Source organism: Microplitis mediator, chromosome 3 (assembly GCF_029852145.1).
Source record: "Microplitis mediator isolate UGA2020A chromosome 3, iyMicMedi2.1, whole genome shotgun sequence".
Taxonomy (NCBI): Eukaryota; Metazoa; Arthropoda; class Insecta; order Hymenoptera; family Braconidae; genus Microplitis; species Microplitis mediator.
The window spans coordinates 22,173,360-22,201,207 of record NC_079971.1 but is presented as its reverse complement, the minus strand read 5'-3'; the positions used below and the strand labels follow the sequence as shown (position 1 = coordinate 22,201,207).

General features: G+C 29.2%; 4 protein-coding genes and 1 long non-coding RNA gene across 10 annotated transcripts in view; 2 read left to right on the top strand and 3 right to left on the bottom strand.

Annotated features, from left to right (window-relative positions):
* The first annotated feature begins 90 nt into the window (after positions 1–90).
* On the top strand, positions 91–8,363 carry LOC130665343 (facilitated trehalose transporter Tret1-like). Of its 2 annotated transcripts, none has more exons than XM_057465677.1 (4): positions 91–309; positions 2,170–2,239; positions 2,322–2,669; positions 5,039–8,363. In XM_057465677.1, the coding sequence occupies exons 2-4, from the start codon at positions 2,183–2,185 to the stop codon at positions 6,218–6,220; spliced, it is 1,587 nt and encodes a 528-aa protein (XP_057321660.1). In that variant the 5' UTR covers positions 91–309; positions 2,170–2,182; the 3' UTR covers positions 6,221–8,363. The 2 variants fall into 2 exon arrangements, with proteins under 2 accessions (XP_057321660.1, XP_057321661.1); XM_057465678.1 differs by lacking the exon at positions 91–309 and adding an exon at positions 430–528.
* Positions 8,364–11,535: 3,172 nt separating this feature from the next.
* Positions 11,536–16,250, bottom strand: LOC130664745 (putative odorant receptor 19b). Its single transcript, XM_057464826.1, has 5 exons — positions 15,763–16,250; positions 14,010–14,408; positions 13,215–13,419; positions 11,717–11,872; positions 11,536–11,644 (listed from the first exon to the last, which is right to left on the bottom strand). The coding sequence occupies exons 1-5, from the start codon at positions 16,119–16,121 to the stop codon at positions 11,603–11,605; spliced, it is 1,161 nt and encodes a 386-aa protein (XP_057320809.1). The 5' UTR covers positions 16,122–16,250; the 3' UTR covers positions 11,536–11,602.
* Positions 16,251–16,959: 709 nt separating this feature from the next.
* On the bottom strand, positions 16,960–21,959 carry LOC130665095 (odorant receptor 2a-like). Of its 2 annotated transcripts, none has more exons than XM_057465366.1 (5): positions 21,420–21,959; positions 18,331–18,732; positions 18,040–18,130; positions 17,220–17,375; positions 16,960–17,156 (listed from the first exon to the last, which is right to left on the bottom strand). In XM_057465366.1, the coding sequence occupies exons 1-5, from the start codon at positions 21,776–21,778 to the stop codon at positions 17,115–17,117; spliced, it is 1,050 nt and encodes a 349-aa protein (XP_057321349.1). In that variant the 5' UTR covers positions 21,779–21,959; the 3' UTR covers positions 16,960–17,114. The 2 variants fall into 2 exon arrangements, with proteins under 2 accessions (XP_057321349.1, XP_057321348.1); XM_057465365.1 differs by having other exon boundaries at positions 16,967–17,156; positions 18,040–18,244.
* The window catches only part of LOC130665097 (uncharacterized), a 35,707-nt gene continuing 25,227 nt past the window's right edge, over positions 17,369–27,848 (top strand). For all 4 annotated transcript variants that reach the window (XR_008989509.1, XR_008989510.1, XR_008989508.1 and 1 more), the window contains exons 1-3: positions 17,369–18,221; positions 22,395–22,642; positions 26,652–26,825. This is a non-coding gene — a long non-coding RNA (uncharacterized LOC130665097). The remainder of the gene's footprint in view (positions 18,222–22,394; positions 22,643–26,651; positions 26,826–27,848) is intronic.
* On the bottom strand, positions 23,438–26,199 carry LOC130665093 (odorant receptor 2a-like). The gene is made up of 5 exons (XM_057465363.1): positions 25,675–26,199; positions 25,177–25,578; positions 24,894–25,098; positions 23,753–23,908; positions 23,438–23,689 (listed from the first exon to the last, which is right to left on the bottom strand). Exons 1-5 carry the CDS (start codon positions 26,085–26,087, stop codon positions 23,648–23,650), a joined length of 1,218 nt encoding a protein of 405 aa, XP_057321346.1. The 5' UTR covers positions 26,088–26,199; the 3' UTR covers positions 23,438–23,647.

Sequence of the window (27,848 nt, the reverse complement as noted above, 5' to 3'; positions counted from 1 at the left end):
TAACAATAATGACAATCAGTCTACTGCAACTTGAATATAAGTATATAAACGCGAGTGTGTAGTTCGAATGCTCTCAGTGCGAGTTGAAAAATCGCCGATGGTCAGTGTCTTGGTTTTATCATTAAGGATTTTATTTTAAAAATCAGTCATAAAAAATAAAATTACTATTTTTTTTTTTTTTTATTCAAATATATGTCAAGTGATGATTTAACATGTGATTTTTTTAACAAGTGATTTTTATTTTTTTATTAATAATTAATTTTATTAATATGTGATAATTTTTATTTTTTATTAAACATTAAGTTAAAGGTAAAAATTTTTTTATCAAAAAAAAATTTTTTTTTATTAAAAAAAAAAACACTTTTTTTTTTTTGTTAGAATTTTTGAAAAAAATGAAATAATTAAATTAAAAAAAAAAGTTTAAGTGATAATAAAAAATGTCAATTAATATTAATGATATTGAAATATGAGAACTTATTTGTATTTAGTGTAAAAAAAAAAAAAATTGCATTCGTTCTGCATTAGCGAGTAAGTATAATCTTACTCAATAAGTAATTATTAGTTGGTGTAATTGTTTAACAATTGATGTAATTATTTTTATTACAACAATTTGTAAATAATTTTCGGTTGAATTACGCGGAAAAAATTATTAATAGAATTTGTTTTTATTTTTGCTTAAATAAAATGAAAATTTGTTTGTGATTTTTTGTAAACAGAAAAATTGATAAAAAAAATTGTAAAAAGGGCAAAATGGTCATTTTTGAATTTTGAGTGACGAAATTGTCGATAAGAAATTTTGAAAATGCAATTTTTTATTTTGAAAGCTACTTTAGGTGATTGCAAAATTCTGGCGATCGATTTGACTAAAGAATTTTGAAAAAATAGAAAATGAAAAAATTTTAAAAAATGAACAAAATTTTTTGACAATTATCTTATAAAAAATGGTGATGAATTTTGGAAATTTCGCATTTTTTTTCAATGAGATTTTTTTTTTTATTTTCAAAATTTTTTTATCAATTTTTGGATTAGATTTTTCGAAATCTAGTTTCACTATTGGAAATTATTATTCAAAAAAGTAATATTTTGGAGCTTTGACTCAAAAATAAAAATATACAGAAACCAAAAATATTTTATTTTGAAAATTCCATAATGAGTGAAAATAAAAAAAATAATAAGATCTGATATTTTCAAATTTTTATAATGACACAAAGTTTTGAATATTTACTCAGTTACACTAAAATTTTTGAAAAATCTTTTACTAAATAATTTTGCAAAAACTAAGAAATTTTCATATTTTTCAAAATTGGTCGTTTCTTATAGAATTCAAATTTAAAATTTTATTTTTTCAACTTACGAATTATTTAAGAAATTTATATTGATAGAATTTCGATTTTCATAAATATGAAATTTCCGCGCAAAAAAAAAAATTCAAACTTTATACAGATTTCAAAAAAGTTTAACATGTAGAACTTCCAAATTTGACACAGATTTTAATTTTTACTTGAACTTTTTTCACTTTTAGAATTTGAATATTAAAAAATATCGTCGATTTAGAATTTTATATAAAAGAATTTTGAGTCCAATCAATAATTCCATTATACTTTCAAATTATAAATTTTTGAACTTTTTCTCACCAAGGAAAAAATGTAGTAAAAATACCTTTTAAAATTTCCGTTTAAAAATGAATTTCATGTCTCAAAATTCGTCCACAAAGTTCCAAGTTACTCATATTTTTTGCTATCAAAGTCCTAAAAATTTCAAAAAGTACAAATTCAACTCAAACTTCTAATCTGTCAGATTTCAAACTTCTACATATCGAGTCTTTTTGGATCAAATTTTTTTTCTCGAGTAAAACTGCAATTTTCTTTTTTAAAATTTTTAATTAAAAATGAAAAACAATGAGATTCAATTATAATATTTAAATGAAGTATCCCAAGCATTTTGAGTCATTGATAATAGAGTTTTATTATTCAATTTAAATAGTGAATTACTCATCTTACACTTCTCTTAGTCTGTTATGCTTTCGTTCCGTTTACAAATTAAATTATCCTATTAAATTTATCGTGACTCATGTTATTAAATTAAAACATGCGATCAACACATAACATACTATCAATACAATACAATAATTTGATGCAATAAATTTGTGGTAATTTTTAATTCCAACAGAAAAAAAAACAATATGCAGGACCAAGCTCGGTACTGGTGGAAGCTGATGTACATCGCTGACGCCAAAGGTGTAAGTAATTGGCCTAATGATTTGTCATTAGTAATTAATTATAATTACTAATGAAATGTTAATTTAATGAAATAAATTACAGATAATTGCCGGTTTGGCTGCACACTCTGGTCAAATATCTGTCGGACTGTCCCAAGGATTCAGTGCGATATTGGTACCAAAATTAGTAAAATCAAATTTTGCGAGCATCAATGAAGCCTCGTGGGTTGCGTCATTGGGGGTTATATCGAATCCATTGGGTGCATTTATTGCTGGGATAACTGCTGAGTGTATTGGCAGAAGGACGGCAATAGCACTGGCAACATTGCCTCATGTTACCGGTTGGTTACTTATTGCCTTTGCGCATGACGTACCAACATTATATGCCGGAAGATTTATTGGCGGTATCGGTACCGGGATGGCGAACGCTCTTTATCTCTACGTCACTGAGGTAATTTTCTTTTTTTATAACTATTTTATACATTTATTGTTTATTTTTCTGATGATTTGACATTATTGCGATATGTCAGAAATTTTTTTTTTTTATTGAGTTACTGTTGGAAATGATTTGTGGGATTACGTCTGGTTATGACATGAAATTGATGTATGCATGGATTGTAATTTTGTAGACTTAATGTAGGATTTAAATCTACTCTTGCACTGAGATAAAAAATGTTTCATAAAAAAAAAATTTTTTTTGATCCAATAAATTAATTTAGTGTGAATTTATAATCAAGTTATTTTTTGAGAAATTTAAATTTCTTAATAGTAATTAAAATAAAAAAGTTCTTATAAAAACTTCTATCATTGAAACAAATAAAATTTTTAAATGCATCAAGTTTTTCGTTAGCAAGCATTCAAAATTTTTAGAGAAATTTTTCTGTCTGAAATCGTGTTTTATTCTGTCATACTCTAGATTTTTAACGATTACTTGCATTGAAATTTAAAGTTTCAGTGTCAGCAGCCAGTCAGATACAAGTTAATTTAAGGCCAATAGTGCAATCAACTACTAGTGTAAGCGTAAATTGTCATTTACAATTTATGACTAAGCAGAAACAATGCATACTATTTATCATTTGCACACATTTTTACAAAACTTGATGTGAAGACTCGAATAGCTCAACTAGTAGAGCACTCAACACATAACTGACATGGTCTGGGTTCGATTCCCAGTTCGGACGATCCAATTATTTTTCTCAATTTATCTTATCGATTGTTCATTGAGAAGATCCCTTCCTTATTCTTCTCTATCTCCTCCTATCCTACTTCTCCTTCTTTAACCCTTCAGGACATGGGCTATAAGATTTCTTCTCATGGTCAACTTTAATCTCAAATATTTTTTAAATTTCGGGTCATTTCGTAGTACGCGTCCGCCATATTTGTTTACATGATACATATATTTACAAAATAATAGTGCAGTATTGTGCTGTATTTATCTCCATAAATATGTAAAGTTTATAATTTAATAGTTCATATTATATAAATATAATTCTTTTATGGTTTAAAAACATTAAAAGTAAAAAATAAATGATGTTTTCGTAAGAAAACTGTATTTGAAATATTTGATGCGCATGCGCAGAAGCCATGAGATTTCTTCTCATGGCCAGAGTAAATAACGGCAGTCAAAATACCCATGTCCTGAAGGGTTAATATTAGAATGTTTGAACGCTTCTTTTTACGAGGTCATTTAATGCGATATAATCAAAATTACTAATTAACGAATGACAAATATCTGAGCTAAAATTAAGACTTAAACCGACTTTCAGTGCAGAAATATGATTTGTTTCTTCCGCAGAATCAAATCCAAATTTACTGTCCGCTGACTGAAGGCATTCGCAATTAACGCATCCCATACAAAGTCGCCGTTAATGGAAAAAATGCCGTAGGTCAGCCGATGTCTGGCAGCCGTTGCTCGGCCAAGCATTGGCAATTAGTAATGGTCCAAACCTGGTTAATTATCAGCAGCCATTAAATTTTGTATCGAGATAGCGTAGTCAAATCGAAATGAATTTTTATTAAAATTTTTGAATGTATATGTTATGGTATTACTGATTTCATATCAGAATTTGACTTTCTATAGAGGAAACGCCAGTCGTACAACGCTGCCGATGGTTGGCCAATGAATGGCTACTTATGACTGGCCGATTATCGGTTCGCAACGTTGGGCTACTGTTGGTGAATCAGTAGTAAGTTTTATTTTGAAAAATTATGTAATTATAATAAAAATAATACGAAGTTATTTTTTTTTTCTTAATTAAAAATATTAATTAAATTGCTCGTTATATTTCATAAAACCGAATAGTTGAAGTAGACTGAATAAGTAGATTATATAAAAGTATAAGCTCAAGATTAATGGGTTCGTCCAGTAGCCAGTGTTCAAACCCAGCGATCAGAAGGACGGCAGTTCGCGCCCAGAGCCCAGCAGAATTACTTAAATAGCTTAGAACGTCAATGATCATGAATTCTACTAGGATAATAACAATAAAATGTTTTTAAAATTAAATTTATCTGCTTGCTTGGCTGATTGCTGGCTACCATTAATCGGCCGATAGTCGAGCGCCATTAATGGGCCGACGTTATCATTCCGGCTATAAGCCGTTTATCGGCCGATAGAAATTGCCATTGCTGAGCCATTAATCGACATTCTTGGCCCAGTAATGGCCCGATCTAGGGCCGATTTTCAAACTTTGTATGGGATATTCGCTAATATTTTTCCGCAGCATTGGGCTGAAATTAGCTTGTATCGACTCGCGATACAGCCACTAAAACTTTAAATTTCGATGCTGGTATCATAAAAATATACATAATATTTAATTACAGGCCGCAGCACCACATCAAAGAGCCTGGTTAGCATCAGCAGGACCAATTCTCGTATCATTCGGAGTCTTGGGAATCTATGCACTGGGCGCCTTAACAACTTGGCACAGTAGCGCAGCAATAAGTATAATTCCAGCGATTATTTCATTAGCTCTTACAAGAGTAATACCCGAATCACCAGCATGGCTAGTCCGTAAAAATCGTCTTGATGAAGCAAAGCAAGCCTTGATTTGGCTCCGTGGACCTGGATTAGTTTGCGAGCACGAATACAAAGAACTGTGCACCTCAAATGTCCAGCAACTGACAATAAAGTCTGAAAATTTAGCTAAAGTAATAAAAAACATATGGAGACCTTTCATAATATTGTTTATATTCTTCGCATTGCAGCAACTGTGCGGTATCTACATAATACTTTTTTACGCGGTTAATTTTTTGAAAGACATCGGTACAGATATCGATGAATACGTAGCGAGTGTCGGAGTTGGTGTGATTCGTCTCGCTGCGGCCATTTTGGGCGCCGGGTTGGCCAACCATTTTGGTAGGAAAAGTCTTGCCTGTACCAGCGCACTGGGAATGGCTCTATCGTCTGGTGGTATTGCAGTCGCTATTAAATATCACGTGGTACCAACATGGATACCATTGATATGCATTGCACTTCATGTCGCATTTTCAATGATCGGTTACTTAACTCTCCCCTGGGTCATGACCTCAGAATTGTATCCCCTTAAATATCGCAGTACCGCTGGTGGTTTGACGACAGCCATTGCCCAAATTATGACATTTGCTGCGATAAAAACTTACCCGCATCTAAATACTACCATTGGTGTCCAACCGACTTTGTATATTTTTACAATAGCTGCGTTAATTGGCGCACTATTTGCTAGCACTATTTTACCGGAAACCAAAGGGAAAAGTTTGGACGAAATTGGCAAAGGGCTTTCGTCATCAAATGTAAAGAATAATAATTGTAATTTAATTGTTAACGATAGATTTTCAATGCTACCTGATGATAAATATGTTATATATCCTAATGACATTGTTGTACCTAAGGAATATAATAATTTAGGAATGGATTTGAGTGATGAAAAGGACGTTGTGTTGAGGTCTGAAGTAGGCAACAATCAGGAAAATTTTAGAGATATGGGTGTTTTAAAAATTTCGACATTAGAGCATGGATATATTTGAATATTTTATGTAACTTATGCCCGAAGAATACGCCGCTTACCGACTTTGGACATTTCACGACGTTTTTCTTCATGCATACGTTACATAAACTAGTGTATACACGGAGAGAGATTTATGGTAACAATTACTACCATTATGGGAATGGTTCCCATAATGCATGGTAACTGGTTTTCTTGATATGTTGATTATAGGAACGGCACCCATATATTGTAGTTATCATTACTATAATATTATAGTAACCATTACCTTGATGTATGGTAACCATTACCATAATATATGGTAACCACGACTATATATTATGGTAATGGTTACCATAATATTATGGTAACCATTACAACATCATTATGGTAACCATTACTATAACATTATGGTAACGATTACCATATATATGGTAACCATTACCATAATTCTTTCATATGCGATATGGGAACTGTTACCATAATTATAGGAATTATTCCCATACTTATGGGAACTTTTACCAGAAAGTATGGGCTTATATCCCATAATTCCAAGTAATCATTACCATAACGGTATGGGATGATATTTCATAAACGTACTAGGAACGGTTACCATAAATTTCTCTCCGTGTACTTCTAGTGACATCGAGTATTTTACTCTCGTGTGTTGGCAATACTCGATTCGCTCGATGTATAAGAAACTATTTCGTGATTATGCTGACGATAATGATATAATATTAATTGATAAGACTTTTAGTTAGTTTTTTTTTTAGAAGGTTATTATTATTTATAATTTTTGAATAGTGAGATATCTTACCGTAACGGATCCAAATTACGGTAAATTACGGTGGATTTACCGCAATTTATGGCAGCTTTGCCGTAATTTACGGCAAATTAACCGTAAAAGTGCGAGAATCCCCCATAAATTACGGCAATCTACCTCAATTGCGGCGAGTTTACCGTAAAATTCTGGAAATTACGGTGATTCTCACCGACTTTTTATGGTCAATTTACCGTAAATTAGGTCCGCTAGGGTAATCAATAATTTGTGACATAAACTAGTGATTAAATAGCTCGATTACGATATGTTTTGAAATGGGGTTTTCTCGGTTTTGCTAAAGATTCAGAGATTTTTATGAAATTTTATGAAATTAAGTAACGGATGAAAAAAATGAAACGATCGATTGATATTCGACTGAATGATCTCAATTTTTTATAAAATCTAAGTCGTGATAAATTTTTTCTATTATCAAGTTAATTGAAATTGGTTAAAATTCGAGGTATTTTATACATATAAAAATAATCAAAATATCTAAAGTTTCAAACATCGAACTGTAGTCAAAAATTGATTTTTTGAAAATTTTCAAAATAGGAAATTAGAAAACCTGTAATTTTTTGACATCTAAAAATTAACTAATATGTCAAATGTAATTTATTCAGCATAAATTTTTCAAATAGTTTTGAGTTAATGAGAAATGTTCAAAAATGAATACTGCTTATAAATGATAATTCGCCTTGAGTTTTTCGTTTAAAACTTCTGCCACGGCTAAACTATTAACTTAACAGAAAAAAGTTTGAAATACATTTTACAGGAAATTTTATTCTCTACAAAAAAGGTCCTTATCAAAATTCTCATAGATACACTAGTTCAAAAGTTACATGCGTCCAAAATTATGCGCAGTATCCCCCCCAATACTTTTAGATCATTACGTTAACATTTCAAGTCTCTATAACTTTTGAATAACTACACCTACAGTAATTTTGCTCAGGACCTTTTTTGTAGAAGACAAAATTTCCTACAAATCATCTTCTACAAATTTTTTCATAACATCAATACTTTAACTGTGGCACATACTCAAGCGCGAAATTTGAAACTTTGTAATCTTTGGGCAATTTATCTAAGCTCATTACATATATAAATTTAACTAAGTAGGAAGTATATATACTTAAAATTTATATACTTTTCTTCTTGACTTAATTATATAAAAAAATCCTACATCCGATACCTCTAAATCATTAAAGGAGCTTATATTTAATATTTAATAATTTAAAAAAAAACTAATCCGCGATTCTTAAGAACAAAGAAGAAGAAATATTATTTTTTCAAAACTTTATTTTATATATATTGTAAGAAATCTTTGAGGCTTAAAGCCAAATTAATGACTTGTAATTAATGTTATAACAAATCCATTGATCAGTATTAAATGTATGTATAATTGTATATAAAATTGTATTATATAGTTCAATTATAAGTTATGATTATTAATCATTGTATCAATGATTATTATTATCATTATTGTTATTATTATATACACATGTATAGTAATATTTTGTACATTATAAGTTAATAAAGGAATAATATAAGTTGTATTTTTTCAATAAAATGATCCAGTACACGGAAAAAATGATGCTCAAATTTTAATAGTTTGTAGTTTATTTTTGACTTAAAATTAGTATATTCGATACTAATATCAAGCCAGGATCATTATATATATTACAAAATGGCTATTGTTTATATTAAAATTTGATACACGTAGAAGAGCAAAATTTGTAATTTCGTATATTAAAATTAATATGAAAAAGAATCGATAAATTGGTATCTACACTAGGGTGTGTCATTTTAAGGCTATATATTTTTTTTTACTGCTATACCAGAAAATCTGGTAGTATATAGAAAATAAAAAATTATGCCGCTGGGCTAAAGGGTTTAAGTTCAATAGCGGCTTAGCTCATCAAAAAATTCGATTTCGCATTTAAATAACACGGGAAATTTTTTTTTTTTAACTTTGAGTATTTTTAACGCGTGAACAAATTAATAGATCGAATTGACTAATACATATTTTTGTAGGAAATTGAACGCTCTACAAAAAAGGTCTCTTATCATTTTTCGATCAATCCATCTGTTCAAAAGTTATTAGAGCTTGAAGTCAAGTTATAGTAAATTTCGAGATCTTTTTACTTTTCCGGCAAAACTATTAGACTTATCATAAAATGTTGTAGGGTCTTTTTTGTTGACAATTTTACTCTCTACAAATTATCATCAGTAAAGTTTTTTCAAATTCCGCATTGTTTTCTAGTTATTTTCATTTCAATGCCGAGCTCTTGAAATCGATCAGAACACTACTTTTTTAAGAGCTTGAAATTAAAATGAAAATAACTAGAAAACAATGCGGAATTTGAAAAAATTTAACTGATATTACATTCATTTCGAATTTAAGGCAAAAATTTTGTCCCTACTAATAAGTCACGTATTATACCTAAAAGTAATAGTATTTACTTAATTTTTGAAATAATTGATAGTAATTTTTAGGAATCTATAAAAATTAGTAAACTACTTTGCATTAAGTACATAATAGTACTAACCCTAGCAGACCTGAGTCACCGTAAATTCACGGTATTTTTCCCGCAAATCTACCGTAGAATACCGTAAAATTCGAGTAGATTTACCGTAATTGACGGTAAATCCACCGTAAATCACGGTAAATTAACCGTAAATTACGGTAAACCCACCGTAAATTGCGGCAAATCCACCGTAATTTACGGTAAATCGGTACTTTACGGTGGATTACCGTAAATTACGGCGGGTATACCGTAAATTTACCGTCGAATACGATAAATCTATCGTAAAAAAATTCCGGTGGATTACCGAATTACCGTAATCTAGGTGGATTACCGTATTTCTGTATTTTACGGTAAATCCACCGTAAATTACGGTAAAACCACCGTAAATTACGGTAAAACCACCGTAATTTACGGTAAATCGGTATTTTACGGTGGATTGCCGTAATTTACGGTGGGTTTACCGTAATTTGGGTCCGTTAGGGAATTATTGATAACAGATTCCACTTTTTACTATTATTCCGTTATTAATTTCATTTCTAACTCGAAGAATAATTTCTTGACAGAAGAAAATCGAAAATTTACATAGTGCACTATTTCGAAAAAAAGTAGATCAGCATACTTTGGGCTGAACTCAGTTTTTTTCGATTAAGAAAATAATTTTGAATGACACCTCAAATTTCTGCACCAAAAATATACATATTAGACTGAAAATTTTCAGTAGCATAATTTCTAGCGGTAAGAAAATATAATGCATTGGACCCTTTAAGGTATAAATACGTATATATGTAATATATACATATAAATATTGTTCTACTTACTTTTAATTGTAATGATAGCCATTTTGGTCGACCGCAAACTGAAGGATTTGATTTATTATAACTCGTGTTCTGATTAACCGCGACCTAGATATAGGATTAACTAGATGTGAGTCATTATATATATGTATATATATATATCATCTAGAGTGATATCTTCGTAATGATCAATTAATATAATTGAAACCTCTAGATATTTAACATCTGGTATTATTATGATGAGATCACGTATTATTGAACGTGAAAGGATTTTTCTATGCTACTAATTACAAGACTAAAAATAAATTATTGTATAATATAGCCGATATATTTTATAGGAGAGAAACTGGGTCTAAATGAGACACAGTTTTCAAGATTAAATTCATTTTTTGTGTAAAAATGGGCAGTGTTATATTTCTACTCACAGCAGCTCTACTTGCGGGAAATAGTGACAACTCTACTCATTCACGGTTTTACTCAGGCTCAATCGTGAATTATTTAACCTCAAAGTCAGCTTTCTTCAGTTCTCGCTCAGAAAATTTATCTTTGTTTGAAATACTATGAACTGAAAAATTCTCAACACCGCTGGTGTAAAAGTTACAGTATAAAAGTACGGGAGACACAGTCGTAAATTTTTGGCCGTGAGAATTAGAACGATCACAACACTACCCTGATTAAAAAAGTGAATTGAAAAGTATTGAAAAAGATGAGAAATGAATCCTTTCGAATACTTTCTATACCCCAAGGTTTTCATTTTGACATAAAATGAATACTTTTCAATCCCAAAATAATAAAAGAATTTCTGAACTTCCGAGGAATTGAAAAAGATTCAAATGAATTGATATTTTTAATCTTTCCGAATCCTTCTCAATACCTAAATAATCCGACATTTTGGATCAAGTGTGGGATTGAAAAAGATTGAAATGAATTGAAATTTTTGAATCTTTCCGAATCCTTCTCAATACCTAAATAATCCGATGATGAAATGATGAAAGATTGAATTCTTTTCAATACTTTCGAATTCCACTTTGGAATTGGAAAGTATTCAAACGATCGAAATTTCAATTCCATTCAATACTTTCCAAAACCGCCGAGGGATTGAAAAGAATTGAAATAATTTTCAATACTTTTCAATTCACTTTTTTAATCAGGGTAATGCTGTAAAGTCATGTAAATGATATGGTATTTGAATTATTTATAAACGATAGCACATGTATTAAAATTTCTGTACAATAGAATATTTTATTTCAATATTACAAAATATATTTGTTTTACTGTATTGTAACATATTATTCGAGTACATTAAAAATTGTATACGATAATTTCATTATCTGCATAAAAAAGATATCTATTTAGTATAAAAAAAATGTGACTAATTTCGATCAATTATTACTTGTACTTACAGTTTTGAATGAATCCAACGATAACTTAACGAAATGCCCAGTAACAAAAATAACGGGCCTTGATGTTTTAAACATTATTATTAACATTGATTTAATTGTTGTAGTCCGTACAGTGTACCAATTTGTATTAAAAATCTCATTATTGAGATTTTCGAACTATAAAATATGTAAAAAATATTAAATCATATTTTTATAACCCATTAAAATAATATTCCGTAACATTCCCCCACACAGTATACACGGAAAGAAAATTATGGCAGCGGTTCCCATAATTTTGTGAAATTTTTTCTTATACCATCATAGGAATTACGACCATAAATTATGGGAGCGGTTCCTATAATTATAGAAATGTTTCCCATAATTATAGGAATAGTTCCTATAATTATGGGAATGATACCCATAACACTATAGGAATGATTCCTATAATTATAGGAATGGTTCCTATAATTTATAGGAATACTTTCTATAATATTATGGGAATCATTCCTATAATTTATGGGAATGGTTCCTATAATAGTATGGGAACTATTCCCATAACATTATGGGAATGATTCCCATAATGCAATTGAAATGGTTCCTATACCATTATAGGAATCATTCCCATAATATTATGGGAATAGTTCCCATACTATTATAGGAACCATTCCTATAATATTATGGGAATGGTTCCCATATTATCATGAAAAAATTAATTCAAAGAAGTGTGGTAATCACTTCTACAATACACAGAAATATTATTAAACATAAAAACAAAAATTCAAACATTGAAAAAAAAATCGTATTTGGCAAAAAAACATTAAAATTTTTAACAAGAATTTTTTGTCAGCACAAAACATTCAAGAAAATTCAAATTTTGGGAAATTTCTACACTATTGTGCAAAAAAAAATTTTATGATATTATAGGTACTATTCCCATACCATTATGGGAACCATTCCCATAATGCATAGCAAAACTTCCCATAATTTTCTTTCCGTGTAGGGCGTTTTCGAAATGAATGTAAACAATACTTGGGATAAAATAATTTAGATCTATGTAGATCTACGTAGATCTAAAATTTGGAATAGATCTCTGGAAATTTCGTCAGATCGTCAATGATTCTAGATCTATAATGATCTCTAAAAATCTCAAATGATCTTGAATTTTCGATGATTTTAGATCTATGGTGATTTCAAAAGATTTCTATTGATCTCAGCAGATCTTCAAAGATTCCATAATGATATCAATGAAGATCTATTTAAATTTATGAAGATCTACGTAGATCGACTCTAATTATTAGAATTACAGAAGTCGCCGGAGATCTACGATTTTTGGAAGTTTTCTGGAAGAAAATAAATCTTTGGCATCTACGCGATCTTTTTTGGTCTCCGGAAATCTGCTAGAAGTAACGTAGATCTAATTTTTGAAAAAATTTGATTTCTGTAGACCTACTGTAGATCTAAATTTTTTTCGGATGCTATTTAAAAAAAAATTATTAGCAATATTATATAAAAATGTTACCTCTATTGTTACTTGTTGAGCAGTAATGCATTGTAAAAACTGTTGCGAACACATAACCATAAAAAAAAATACATTAGTAACAAAATTGAGATCACTAGGTGGAGTTTGAGATAACATATATGCAACAGTACACAATACAACTGTATTTGTAACGTAATGAATAAATACAGCCTTTGAAAACAACAAATTGCTGAATTTAAATAAACTAAAAAAAAATTAATTTGCTGTAAAAAAGTTTTTTTTTGAAATAGACTTATATATTAACTACACAGAAAGAAAGGATTTCTTATAAAAAAGTTCCAAGAACGTCCTTTTTTGACTCTAAATTTGCTCATAAAACCTTTTTTTTTACCATCAAAATTACTAACGTTCCAAAAAAGTTCCATTCGTAGTTCTAATCTGTCTCATATTTAGAAGTTTCACATGCAGAACTTTTTTGGAACCTTTTCGGAACGAATTTTTTTTACACGGGTAGCACAAGAAATTTTTACTGGCCACAATAAAGATTTTGTTGTCCCAAGAAATTTCTGGTTGTCAATTTATAATTAAAAATTCTCTCAGAGCGACTAACAATTTTTTGCACCAAAAAATCCTTCTGTTCTGTGTCGAGTAAATTATACATTAAGACGACAATTGTTTTTTTTTTAATAATCGATATTAATTTTGATTGTGACTCAAATATATACAAAGACTGAATTAAGTAGAATGCGAAGCTTGAAAAAAAAAAAAAAATTGTATGATTTTTTTTTAATGTAGGACCCATTTTACCCCGTAGTAAATTTTTTAAATAATTACTTTAAAATAGCAATATGATTCTCAACCCAATCACGTATCAATTGTCGTTCGATTTTTGATAATCGAAGTTGATTACAATTTTTTTCATGAGTTGATATAGTTTCTAATTTTTCAATAAGTAATTTGAAGCGATGTTGAAGTACATTAAGTTTTGCACAAACTTGAAACATCATTGTTGGTAAAAATACATTAAAACCTGCATTGACAACAGCAAGACATATTACGGAGTACATTTGTTCAACAGCAGTGCACCAATAAACAATTGGATTTGATGAATAATTGTATGGAAAATATCCTCTGTAAGGTAATCCATAGGCTGTATCTATAGCAACGAAATGTCTCATTGTATACCAAGCGATAGAAGTCATTCCTAATGTTGGAAACCAAAAAGTGATAATTCTGTAGAAAATAATTACATATTTTATGTTATATATACAAATTGAAATTTATCATTCGGATTCTCAGATAAAAATTTGAATTTATGATAATTGTTTAATTCATTAAGGGGGGGGGGGGTAGGGTTTTAAAGGCGAAAAAGAAGCATATTTTTGTGATTTTTTTCCGGCGAGATGAGTAATATAATTTCATTAAACTTAATCACATATTATTGTACAACTTTTGAAGAATATCAGAAAAAATTTTTAACGAAAAATATTGATTAATAAGCTGGTGACGTTGATACTCCGGAGGCGCCTCGAAAAAAAGTCGTTTTGCGGTGAACATCATAACTCGTTACCGGATCATCGGAAAAAAAAAAATTGATATGAATTTTTAAGTTGATGTATTTCTCGAGGTAACCACGAAGAGTTTTTTTTTTTTTTTTTTTTTTTCAATTTTTTGCAGCACTTGGAAGTGAAAAGCGCGATTTTAGCTAAAAAAATCGCGGTTAATTTGTTATTAAAAAATAGAAAAAAATGAAAAACAAAAAAAACTCTTCGTAGTTACCTGTTGATTTATGTGAAGAAGTAATGTTCAAATTTTCAAAGGGATCGGTTCAGTACATTTTGAGTTATGATGTTCACGGACTTTAAAAATACCGTTTTCGGGAAAATCCATTTAAAGTTTTTTATTCGTGAAAATTTGAAATAAACTATCAATCAAAGAATATGAATTTTTATACTTATATTGAGTCATCAGTTTACATCCTTTGAAAGACACACTGCCGGAGAAAGGGATTCGGAAGAACAAAGAAAATTGCAGCTGATTTCTACTAGGGGTATGTAGGGGCAGGTCGGGCAGGTATAAAAATCAGGTATACCGGCCGGTCATTTGAAACGCTGTAACTCCGTTAGTTTTACTCGGATTGATTTAAAATTTGTACACAATATTCTTGACATATTGTTCATTCAGAAAAAAAATGAACTGTATTATTCAACGTTTAGCAATAATTAAATATACTCTTAATAAAAATTGCTGTTCTATTAATAAAGAATACGAACGAATTAGTAATGAATGCAATTATCTAGCAATTTTTCAAGTAAACATATAGTAATAACTAACATTTTGTGATTTTTACTATACCTTTAGTAATTAATAATAAAAATAATTAATTTGTTGATGTGCATTAAAGTTTCTTACTACGATATATTAAATATTATATTTTCGAGACTCGTTTTCTTCGTAGGGTTACACGGAGAGGAATGTCAAGTATATATGCCTATGCAGCCTATTTCTCTCCGTGTATTATATGCGATTCAAAATTTATCGGAATCATTCTGACGTTTCTCATTAAATTACATAATAAATTTCTTACCTGTCAAGTCGATCATATTTAGCATGAATTAGTTTCTCCTCATTATTCCTCAATTGAAGTGGAAAACTATTGAGTTTATCAATAATATCAATAATGTCTCGTCGATATCCAACGATGCTTGTTATTTTTGGAAAATTTTGAACGTAGCCCACTACTAGCGACAAATGATCAACCATCGCAGCGAATTCAAAATCATCAAACCCCATATCCATTAATCCAGATATTAAAAATGTTAAATGAGATATTATTATTATAACAGTGTACGAATCGTAAACTCGTCCTTTGAGACCTTTCCATTTAACGGGTTTCCAAACTCCAGCGTAAGTGAGTACATTTAGACTACGAAGTACTACTGTCATATTGTCATTTGTTATACCCACCCTCTATCCGTACATTGTTTTCTTGCAGACAAATAATAGCTTATGGCGCCGCAATATATGAGTTTGCAACAATACAAAATGCAGAAAATAATTATGGGCAATTTTGATTTCATATTTCAAAGCAGGAATTGACTATTTTGTCAACCGCTTAAAGATAAGGAAATTAGTAATAAATTATTCAGGGGCAATTGCCTATAGGAAAATTAGATAAATTAAGGTAATGGTCTGCAATAGTTAAATTAAATATTAATGAAGACTGGGAGGGTTGCAAAGACTTGCGCCCGTGGGTGGATTTATTGTTAGTCTGTTCTTTTGTTAAAATCGACGATATTCGTAATATTCATTCTTACATTGAAACTGTTGACAGCACATGTCATTTTATATATTCACCCTAGTAAAAATTTTATATCAATATTTATAGACTTGAGTTACTATAAAGTTTGCCGACTTTTTCGACTTTAGTATAAAATTCAAATTAATATTTTTTTATACAAAATCTATTTTTTAATAATAGAAACTATTGGAAGACTGAGTTTTCATTTTTCCCTCAATTTTTTTAGTTCTGGGGGCACGGTTTATTCTACATAAATAATTTTTTATTTTCTTAAACATTTTTTAAAAAATTTTTTTACGGTAAAATAAAGTTCAGTTTTAATTAAAGTGATGGTGAGATTCGAACTCGGTTCCTTTGGCTCAAGAGTCTCGAACTTCAGCCGCTGCGCTGCAGAGTAAATTCATTAGACAGTTAGTGAGCGGGGTTGGGTCGGTTAAATTATGAGAATAGAAAAAAAATTAACTATTTTAATTAAAATAATAAATTAATAAATAACTTTAATTGAATTAGGTTTATTTAGTTATTTTTCTAATTACATTTACGTAAAACAAAAAGAAATTATTAATCACTACTAAATTGATGAGTATTTATATAAATTTTCAAAACAATAAGTAGAAATATTATTATTATTAATATCACTATTCGAGTACATTGTAAATAGTATATGACAACTTCATTATCTAAATAGTTTAAAAAAAAAATATAATTAATAACTATGCGTAAAATTGAGTCGATATACTTACACTTTTGAATGAATCTAGAGATAAATCGACGAAATATCCGCAAACAAAAACCACTGGTATCATAGTTTTTGACATTATTATGATCATTGAGTTTTGAACGGCTCTTTTGGTGGTATACCAGTTGGTGTCAAAAATAGTATCGCGAAGATTTTCAAACTATTGAGTTAAAAATTCCACATGTAGAAGAGGTTCAAGAAAAGTGACCAGTCCAGAATTTTTAGTAAAAATTTCAAGGGTGGCAGGACTTTGTTTTACCAAATAGTGAAATTCGATAGGAAAATCATATGATCAAATATTTTAAGAAAAAAGTTTTTTTCACAATAAATTTTGCAATTACTATGCTTGGGGTGGCCACTTTGCTCCACTCTCCTCTATTATTATGATTATTATCATAATGACTATTATCAGTATAGAACGAATAGAAACGGTCGAGATATTTATTTTTGAGGGAATAAAGATCTTTACCATTAAATAAACTTTTGTGTATCGTTTATGTATAGGAGAGACCGGGGCACGACGGAATACCGAAAAAAATTACTAAAATAATGAATTTCATTATTATCGATAATTTATCATTTATTTCACGGTTACTGTAAATTTTTGAGTGATACAAAGAACTAAGGGTAAAACGGGGCAACTAAAACATAAATGAAAATAAAAAAAAAATGTATCATGCTTCGGATTGAAAATAATTATTAATTATTATTGACTTCTTAATCATTAGTGAAATGGAAATATGAACTGTAATTAAAACTTTAGGCAACCTGTCGTACCCCGGAAAAAAATTTTATACATGAATATATATAATATTTTGTCATACCTCGATGGTGACTTGATGAGCAGAAGCGCACTGCAAAAATTGTTGTGAACATTTTACCGAAAAGTAATACAGAAAACTGACAGAAGCTGAGCTACCAAAAGGAATATGAGAAGATATATATGCAATAGCACATAATGAAAATGTATTAAAAATGTAATGAACAAAAACAGCTTTTGTAAATAGTGAGTTGAGAGAATCATATAAACTAAAAAAAAAATTAAAATTAAATCATCATACAGAAAAAAATGACCATTAATTATTGAGGATAAAAAATTAAAATAAAAACTCAACTTTAAAAGTTTGATATGACTTTCTACCCAATCACCGATCAAATTTATCTCAATATCATAGAAATTTTCTTTACTCAATTTCTCACTGTTATTATTTTCGCTGGGCTCAAATTTTTTTAACATCATTTTAAAACGATATTCGAGAATATTTATTTTAGCACAAATTTGAAACATCATAGTTGGAAATAGGGTATGGAATGCAGCATTGGTACTTGCAATGTTGAATACTGAATAAATTTGATTTGCAGCTGTCAGTAAATAAACTTTTTTATTACTCGAGTAATTGTATGGTATTCTACCCTTGTAGGGCAAAACTGTAGGTGGTTCCATTATCGCAATGTGGTTAATTGTATACCATATTATTGACGCAAACATCAGTACAGGAAACCATAAAATGACGCGCCTTAAAAAAAACCATTCAAATGTTAGTATTTTTTTTTATACGCAGAAGTTAAATATTTGCTTAGGGTTCGCCATGTTTTTGTCAGTTCTAGAGGCAAAACGGCATCTCAATATCTTTAGTAAAAGTAGGGGAAAATGGTGCGAGCAAAAAAATTACAAAAATAAATTTTTTATCAGGCGCAGCTGAAAATTTAATTTGAGTTAACATACAAAGTGCGGATAAAAGATTAATAAATAAATTGCTGTGAAAAATTGTGAAAAAAAAAATTTGAAAAGTTGATTTTTTTTTATTACGAATCCTCTAATAGGAAAAAGGAAATATTTTAGAATTTAAATTTAGAGACCGTATTGAAATTTTCGACAAATCGGTTCAGAAAATCCTGATAAAGAAAAATTTGCAGGGGAGGGTGGGGCAGAGCGGCCCCCCTGAAATTTTGACCAAAAAAAAAATTTTTTTTTTTTCGACTAATTACTATAAATCCGATATGTTTGCACATTTTTACCCCTACGCATGAAATTTGGGGCAAAATGGACAAGCCCAAAATTTTGAAAAAGTGATTTTTTCATATTTTTATCGTCAAATTAAAAAAAAATTATTATTATTCCACATTTCTAGCCCTACGCATAACACCTGGGGCAAAATGGACCAGCCGGAACTTCCGAAAAAATTATTTTTTCATATTTTTCGGCCGTTTCTTTATGTAAGAGGCAAATTTGGTCACTAAAAATTTATAAAAATTCAATTTTTTTTTTTAATTGATAAATTTTTGAAATAAAGTAAAATTATAGAATTGATTTTTTTTTTTATTAAATAACAATTAGTAATTAAGGTAATCGAGAGTGAACGATTTTTTACGCTTTAAAAAATTTTTTTCGAGTAATATAAAACCAAAGATAGTTGTCAAGAGAAAGAAATACATTCTTAATGATGAAAACAATTAGATAAAAAAAAAAACGAAAAAAAAAATTTTTTTTTATCACTTTTTGAAGGGGGGCCGCTCTGCCCCACAAAAAAAAAAAATTTTTTTCAGAATTTTGGCAAAATGTCCATAAATTTGTTCGAAATAGGACAAAAGTAAAGTGATCTTATGGTTGAAAGCCACAAAAAATAATAATTGGCTTAGGGGGGCCGCTCTGCCCCACACTCCCCTATATTTATTTTTTTTTTCTAAGTCAAATTTGAGTTGCCAAGTTAATTTCCAAAAAAACTCTCATGGTAAAAAAAACATTATATAACTCAAAATAAATATAGGGGAGCCTGGGGCACGAAGGCCCCCTTAAGCCGGTTTTTTCTTTTTGTGGCTTTTAACCATCAAATTCATTTATTTTCCGTCTATTTCGGAAGAATCAGTCGAAATTTTGCAAAAAATCGAAAAAAAAATTTTTTTTTTTTTGGGGCACGAAGGCCCCCTTCCCAAAAAATTATAAAAAAAAAATTATTTTTATTTCCCGTCAAGTTATGACCTCTATAATGTTTTTATCATATTTTCGGGCAATATGTGATATGCGGGGTAAAATGGACTACTCAAAAAAAAAATTGTAACTGTTACGTCCGATTAATTTTTATAATTTTCAAAATAATTTTTTTTTATTCATAAAATTTTTTAACATAAAATGAGCCACGCGAACAGCAAAATACCTGCTAAGGGAAGTCTTAGTGGAGAGAATAATGCATGCGCCGACCAAAATGAAAAATATGGAGGGGCCGATAAGAAAATTTGGGGCCCAGAAACAAAAGAAAACTCTCGCTCTCTTCTGGCTGCAATCATCAAAGTGTGAACTAGTTTTTTTTTACAATGAAGAAAAAGAAACGGAAAAGAGTTAGTTAAACGAGTATAAGTACTACATCATGTATTCACACCGGGAAATCAGGTATAATTAAAATATTAAATAAATTTAAAATGTTCAGTTTAGAAATATCAGAATTACAAAAATAAAAATTTGAACACGTGTAGTTTAAACTTAAAATGTTATATGAAAGTTTGAAATGTTCAGTTAGTTATATCAAAATTACAAAATTAAAATTCGAGCATATGTAATTTAAAATTAAAATAGTAAATATAATTTTGAATCTTGTAAATCAAAGTCGGCTGACTAGCCACCTGTCTTTGGATTATAATTGAAATTTATTTGAATCAGGAGGTAAATCCAACATTGTAATTAGAAGCATAATCTCTAAACCTCAACATTTTTGTAATCGAGTTGATAATATAGTTAGAATTAAAATTTAAATATCGTTTTATTAATAAAAAAATAAACCTATCCTCCTTAATAAAAGATCTATGGGGTTCCCGGTCTATAGGCTTCGGCTTGGGCCAAATACCCACAAAAATATCATTTATGTCAATTCCTGACATAACAAACGAAAAAATTAACTTGATGGAAAATAAAAAAAAAATAATTTTTTCGTTACAATTTTTTTTTCGAGTGGTCCATTTTGCCCCACATTTCACATATTGGCCTAAAATATGATAAAAACATTATAGAGGTCATAACTTGACGGAAAATAAAAAAAAAATTTTTTACCTAATTTTTGAGGGGAGCCTTCGTGCCCAAGACTCCCCTAATAATTAACTTTGAAAAAAATTTATGGTGGCCATATTGCCTACTCTCTTGTATAATTACATATTACAAAATATACTGACCTTCATATTGAAAGCAAAAAAAAATATGTATGTATTTAATTACCTATTGAAATTATCATATTTCTGTTGGATTAATTTTTCATCATCATTTTTGGACTCCAATGATCCACTCTGAAAATTTCGAAGTACTTCTAACACAATATTACGATTATTTATGACACAGAGAATCTTTGGCACGTTTCCAGCAAATTGTAGTAGTAATGATATTAAATCCATTGAGCCAAATAAATTAAAATGAACGTAATCAATATCGGTTATGCCACTTATAAAAAATGAGCAATTTGTAATTACAACAAAAGCAGTGTAGAAATTGTAAAGATTCGCTTTCAAACCATTCCATTTTATTGGTCTCCAAAAACCGACGCAAGTAAAAAGGAAAAATGAATCTTCAAGAACAGTCATCGTGTGTTGGATTATTTTACTGAATAGTATGATGAGAACATAAGACTGTCGCGTATAAGTATTAAAGATACGATTACTATTTCTGTTATCCCTCTATTCGAATTTGGGCGCCACAACGTCTAGGGCTAGAGAGTATTTTGCAATGACAATGGGACAATTATGCAATTTAGCATTTCCCGATTCGAAAACTGTAATATTTAAACCAGATATCGTTACAGTGCAATAGTCTATTCAAATTGCAGAAATTTAGTTGATTACTCATAATGACCGCGGGATTTTATTATTCATAAGCAAGGGGTAGAGTTACGTTGACATGCGCTGCTGTATGCCATAGTTCGATAGTTCATATCATTGTCAGGAAACAAAGTAACGAGAACTTATTCGATCATTAGAAATATTTTAAGACATCTCTATAAGACATTGACAGTAGAACAGAGTTCATGTACAGAAAATATTTAAATAATATTTTTGCATCCGATTCGAAAATAATTAATCTTTTAATCGAACATTAATACTCTATTCAAATCAACTGCACGTTGGATAAAAGATAATCAAATTTTTTCAGCTCTGTTAGCAAATAAAAAAATTTTATAAAGTTAATTTTTATTTTTTATAGTAAATTGATGTGCAGAAAAATTCAGTCAAGAGGAGTTAATTAATTCACGAGTTCAAAGTTAATTACCGTTATTCTGGAGGAAAAAAAGACTTTGCAGTTTTTTTTAAAACAGAAGGAGAGCTTTGGTTATTTAGGAAATGAGGAAAAACGTATGGGATTTAGATTTCTACTGGTTTGTTCAAAACGCTGTAAGCCTATAGTATAGAAGTTTGCACATTAGAATTTGGCTGATTATTTATAAATTACGGGTAAGTGTCTCGCATGAAAATATCATATATGTTAAACATATATTAAAAAATATATGTTACAGATATAAGTATATATGTGACAATACATGAAATCTTATATAGAACTATATATAGATTTTGGCCGATTTAATTATATTTCTATATATGTTATCTCTTATATGATTTCATATATTTCCGTATAACTTCAATATATTATTTATATATTTGAAAACTTACAATTTTAATATATTCAAAAATAAATGTTATTTATATATGGAAACAAATAAGAATACATATATAATTCATCATTATATGGCACGATATATGTACCATGTATTAACTTTATAAATTTTTGTATATTTTTCGATATATAGAACCATATAAGTCTCCCCATATATGTAAAAATATATATATGTGTGTGCTAGCTTACAAATTTACATATATAATTATCAATATATGTAATACATATTTGTGCTAACTTATAAGTTTACATATATGATTATAAATATATATAATACATGTATTAACTTATAAACTTACGTGTATAATTAATTATATTAAAACTTACTATATTATATATAAGAAAATATATATCGTTTTTGGCCACTTATATGGTCCAATATTGATTATATATTTTTCCATATATATTTATCATATATGGTATTTTCATGCGGGGAAATATTTTTGATGATGCGATTTTTTAAATTTATTTTAAATAAACATTACAGAATGGAAAAATTTTTTTATAGATGCTCTTTAAATATTTTATTTATTCATGGAGTTGATTAATAGCGAAAATAAATTTTTATAACTTTCTCTTGCATATAAATTATATTCATTGTAATTACATCGATATGAATTCTACTTACACTAATAAAGTACTACTTATTTTTTTAATTATATAACAACTACTATCTACACAAAAAAAATATGACCGTAATGAAATGGTTCCCTGACTACCGTATTAATGAGTATTTATATAAATTTTCAAAATGATAAGTAGGAATATTGTTATTATTAATATCACTATTCGAGTACATTGTAAATAGTATATGACAACTTCATTATCTAAATAGTTTAAAAAAAAAATATAATTAATAACTATGCGTAAAATTGAGTTGACATACTTACACTTTTGAATGAATCTAGAGATAAATCGACGAAATATCCGCAAACAAAAACCACTGGTATCATAGTTTTTGACATTATTATGATCATTGATTTTTGAACGGTTCTCTTGGTGGTATACCAGTTGGTGTCAAAAATAGTATCGCGAAGATTCTCAAACTATTGAGTTAAAAATTCCACATGTAGAAGAGGTTCAAGTAAAGTGACCAGTCCAGAATTTTTAGTTAAAATTTCAAGGGAGGCAGGACTTTGTTTTACCAAATAGTGAAATTCGATAGAAAAATCATATGATCAAATATTTTAAGAAAAAAGTTTTTTTCACAATAAATTTTGCAATTACTATGCTTGGGGTGGCCACTTTGCCCCACTCTCTTCTATTATTATGATTATTATCATAATGACTATTATCAGTATAGAACGAATAGAAACGGTCGAGATATTTATTTCTGAGGGAATAAAGATCTTTACCATTAAATAAACTTTTGTGTATCGTTTATGTATAGGAGAGATCGGGGCACGACGGAATACCGAAAAAAATTACTAAAATACCGAATTTCATTATTATCGATAATTTATCATTTATTTCACGGTAACTGTAAATTTTTGAGTGATACTGATATGCACACACATACGCACATACATATTTAGGCACACACGCGCACTCGCACACACGCACGCACACATTTGCACACAAGCACACAATCGAACACACACACGCACACATTTGTACACACATGCACACATTTGCACACACACACACACATTTGCACACACGCACACATTTGCCCACACGCACGAAGTTGCACACATTTGCACACACGCACACAAACACCTGCACACACCCAAACTCACACATGCACGCAAACACACACACACACACACATTGTTTAGCAGTTTAATATAAATTAGTATCAATTTTTTTAAGTATTAAAACTCCGGACCGGAGTGAATTGGGAGTGAAATAAAATCCGCGTCACTCCGAGATCACTCCGCTAAAAAAAAACTCCTAGTTCACTCCGCATGCGGAGTGATTTTTTTCAAAACTCCGGAACTCCGAGTGGCGGAGTGAATGCAGAGTAAATTCGGATTTAATTTCACTCCGAATTCACTCCGGATTTTTTACAGTGTGTATATATTCTCATACCTCGACTGTGACTCGATGAGCGGAAGCACATTGTAAAAATTGTTGTGAACATTTGACAACAAAATAAAACATATAACTAACAGAAGCCATACCACCAAATGGAGTATGAGAAAATATATATGCGATAGTACACAATAAAAATGAATTAACAATATAATGAATAAAAACAGCTTTTGCAAATAACGAATTAACAGAATCAAATAAACTAAAACAAAATAAAAAATTTGATTAAACAATAATAGAAAAGTCAAATTTATAGCAAAAATTCAAATAAATACTCAACTTTAAAAGTTTAATATGATTTTCCACCCAATTTCCAATTAAATTACTTCTTATTTCATAAAATTTTTTTTTACCAAATTTCTCTCTATTATTATTTTTATCACACTCGAATTTTTTTAACATAAGTTTAAAACGATATTCGAGAATATTAAGTTTCGCACAAATTTGAAACATCATAGTTGGAAATACTGTATTGAATGCAGCGTTTATACTTGCAAGACTAAATACAGAATAAATTTGATTTACGGCAGTCAGTAAATAAATTTTTTTATTACTTGAATAATTATATGGTATTTTTCCATCATGAGGCAGTACTGTAGGTGACTCCATTAATAAAATATGATTAACTGTGTACCACATTATGGACGTGAACCCTAATACGGGAAACCATAAATTGACACGCCTTTAAAAATAACATTTAATTTTTACCATTTGATTGTTGGTTGAAAGCCATAAATAAATATTAGAATTACTCTGTTGAGTCAAAAAATTTAATTACCTGTTGAAATTATCAATTTTCCGTTGAATTAATTTTTCGTGTTCATTTTTTGGATCTAATGGATCACTTTGAAAATGTCGAAGTACTTCTAAAATAATACTACGATCATTTATAACACAAAGAACCTTCGGTGTGTTTTCGACAAATTGTAGCATCAATGTTATTAAGTCCATTGAACCAAAAAAGTCAAAATGAGCGTAGTCGATATCGGTAACACCACTTATAAAAAATGAGCAATTTGTAATTACGACAAAAGCAGTGTAGAAATTGTAAAGATTCGCTTTCAAACCATTCCATTTTATTGGTCTCCAAAAACCGACGCAAGTAAAAAGGAAAAATGAATCTTCAAGAACAGTCATCGTGTGTTGGATTATTTTACTGAATAGTACAATGAGAAAATAAGTCTCTAGCATATAAGTATTAAAGATACGATTACTATTTCTGTTATCCCTCTATTCGAATTTGGGCGCCACAACGTCTAGGGCTAGAGAGTATTTTGCATTGACAATGGGACAATTATGCAATTTAGCATTTCCCGATTCGAAAACTGTAATATTTAAACCAGATATCGTTACAGTGCAATAGTCTATTCAAATTGCAACAATTTAGTTGATTACTTATAATGACTGCGGGATTTTATTATTCATAAGCAAGGGGTAGAGTTGCGCTGATATGCGCTGCCGTATGCCATAGCTCGATAGTTCATACCATTGTCAGGAAACAAAGTAACGAAAACTTATTCGATCATTAAAAATATTTAAAAACGTCTCTATAAGACATTAACATCAGAACAGAGTTCATGTACAGAAAATATTTAAATAACATTTTTGCATCCGATTCGAAAATAATTAATCTTTTAATCGAACATTAATACTCTTTATTCAAATCAACTGCACGTTGGATAAAAGAGTATCAAATTTTTTCAGCTCTGTTAGCAAATAAAAAAATTTTATAAAGTTAATTTTTATTTTTTATAGAAAATTGAAGTGCAAAAAAATTTAGTCAAGAGGAGTTAATTAATTCACGAGTTCAAAGTCAATTACCGTTATTCTGGAGGAAAAAAAAGATTTTTCAGTTTTTTTTTCAAACAGAAGGAGAGCTTTGGTTATTTAGGAAATGAGGAAAAACGTATGGGATTTAGATTTCTACTGGTTTGTTCAAAACACTTTACACTATAATATAAAAGTTTACACAATAAAATTTACCTATCAAAAATTTTTAAGTGGGAATACTGTTTGAATTCAATCGAATATTACTATTTAAATCTTATTATTCAAATAATTCTTAAGTTTTCAAATCATTAAATTAGAATTTAAATATTAAGTTCTATTTCAACTATAAAATTTTTATTTAAAATACAACTAGTTATAAAAAATTTCAATTTACTCATGTCGAAAAAATACGCCACTGTCCGGCTAAAGTCAGCCTCCTAAAATTTTATATTAAAATCCAATTCTTTCTAATTAGTCGAAAGATACCTTATAAACAAGACCAAAATCTCTAGACTGCGTATGCGCATTAAATTAATCAGCACGCGCATGCGTCGATCAATGCCACGTCAGCTGAATTTTATAACCTTACATATCTTTATTAATTGATATGACATAACACCGAAGTTGACATTTTTTTTTTTTTAATTGTCAACTGAATAGTAATAACTAAATTATTCATTTCCATAAATTATAAATCTTTTTTAATAATAATGAAATAAATCATCTTTATAACTCTGACTGCATGGTGCTGACTATTAGACAGTTAACGGCTATTGTATACATTAGGGTGATTTAAAAAATAACAAATTTTTTTTATTTTCTCGGAAACAGGTTCAAAAGTTTCATTTAGATAATAAAAGACACCTGTGAGAATTAGAGCTCTTAATATTAACATTAAGATTGTCCGCATCGCATTTTTTTAATTCCCATAAGAATGACATAGAAAAAATTTTTTTTACGTCTTCTGATTTTTATAAGTAGCTAACGTTGCATCATAGGAATAATTAGTAGGCATATTTTTGTAGGTAATTGAATGTTCTACAAAATAAGTTTCTTATCATTTCTTGATAAATCTATTTGTTTAAAAGTTATTTAAGGTTGAAGTCGAATTCATATTAAATTTTGAGATCTTTTTACTTTTCCGGCGAAACTATCAGACCTATCACAAAATATTACGGAACC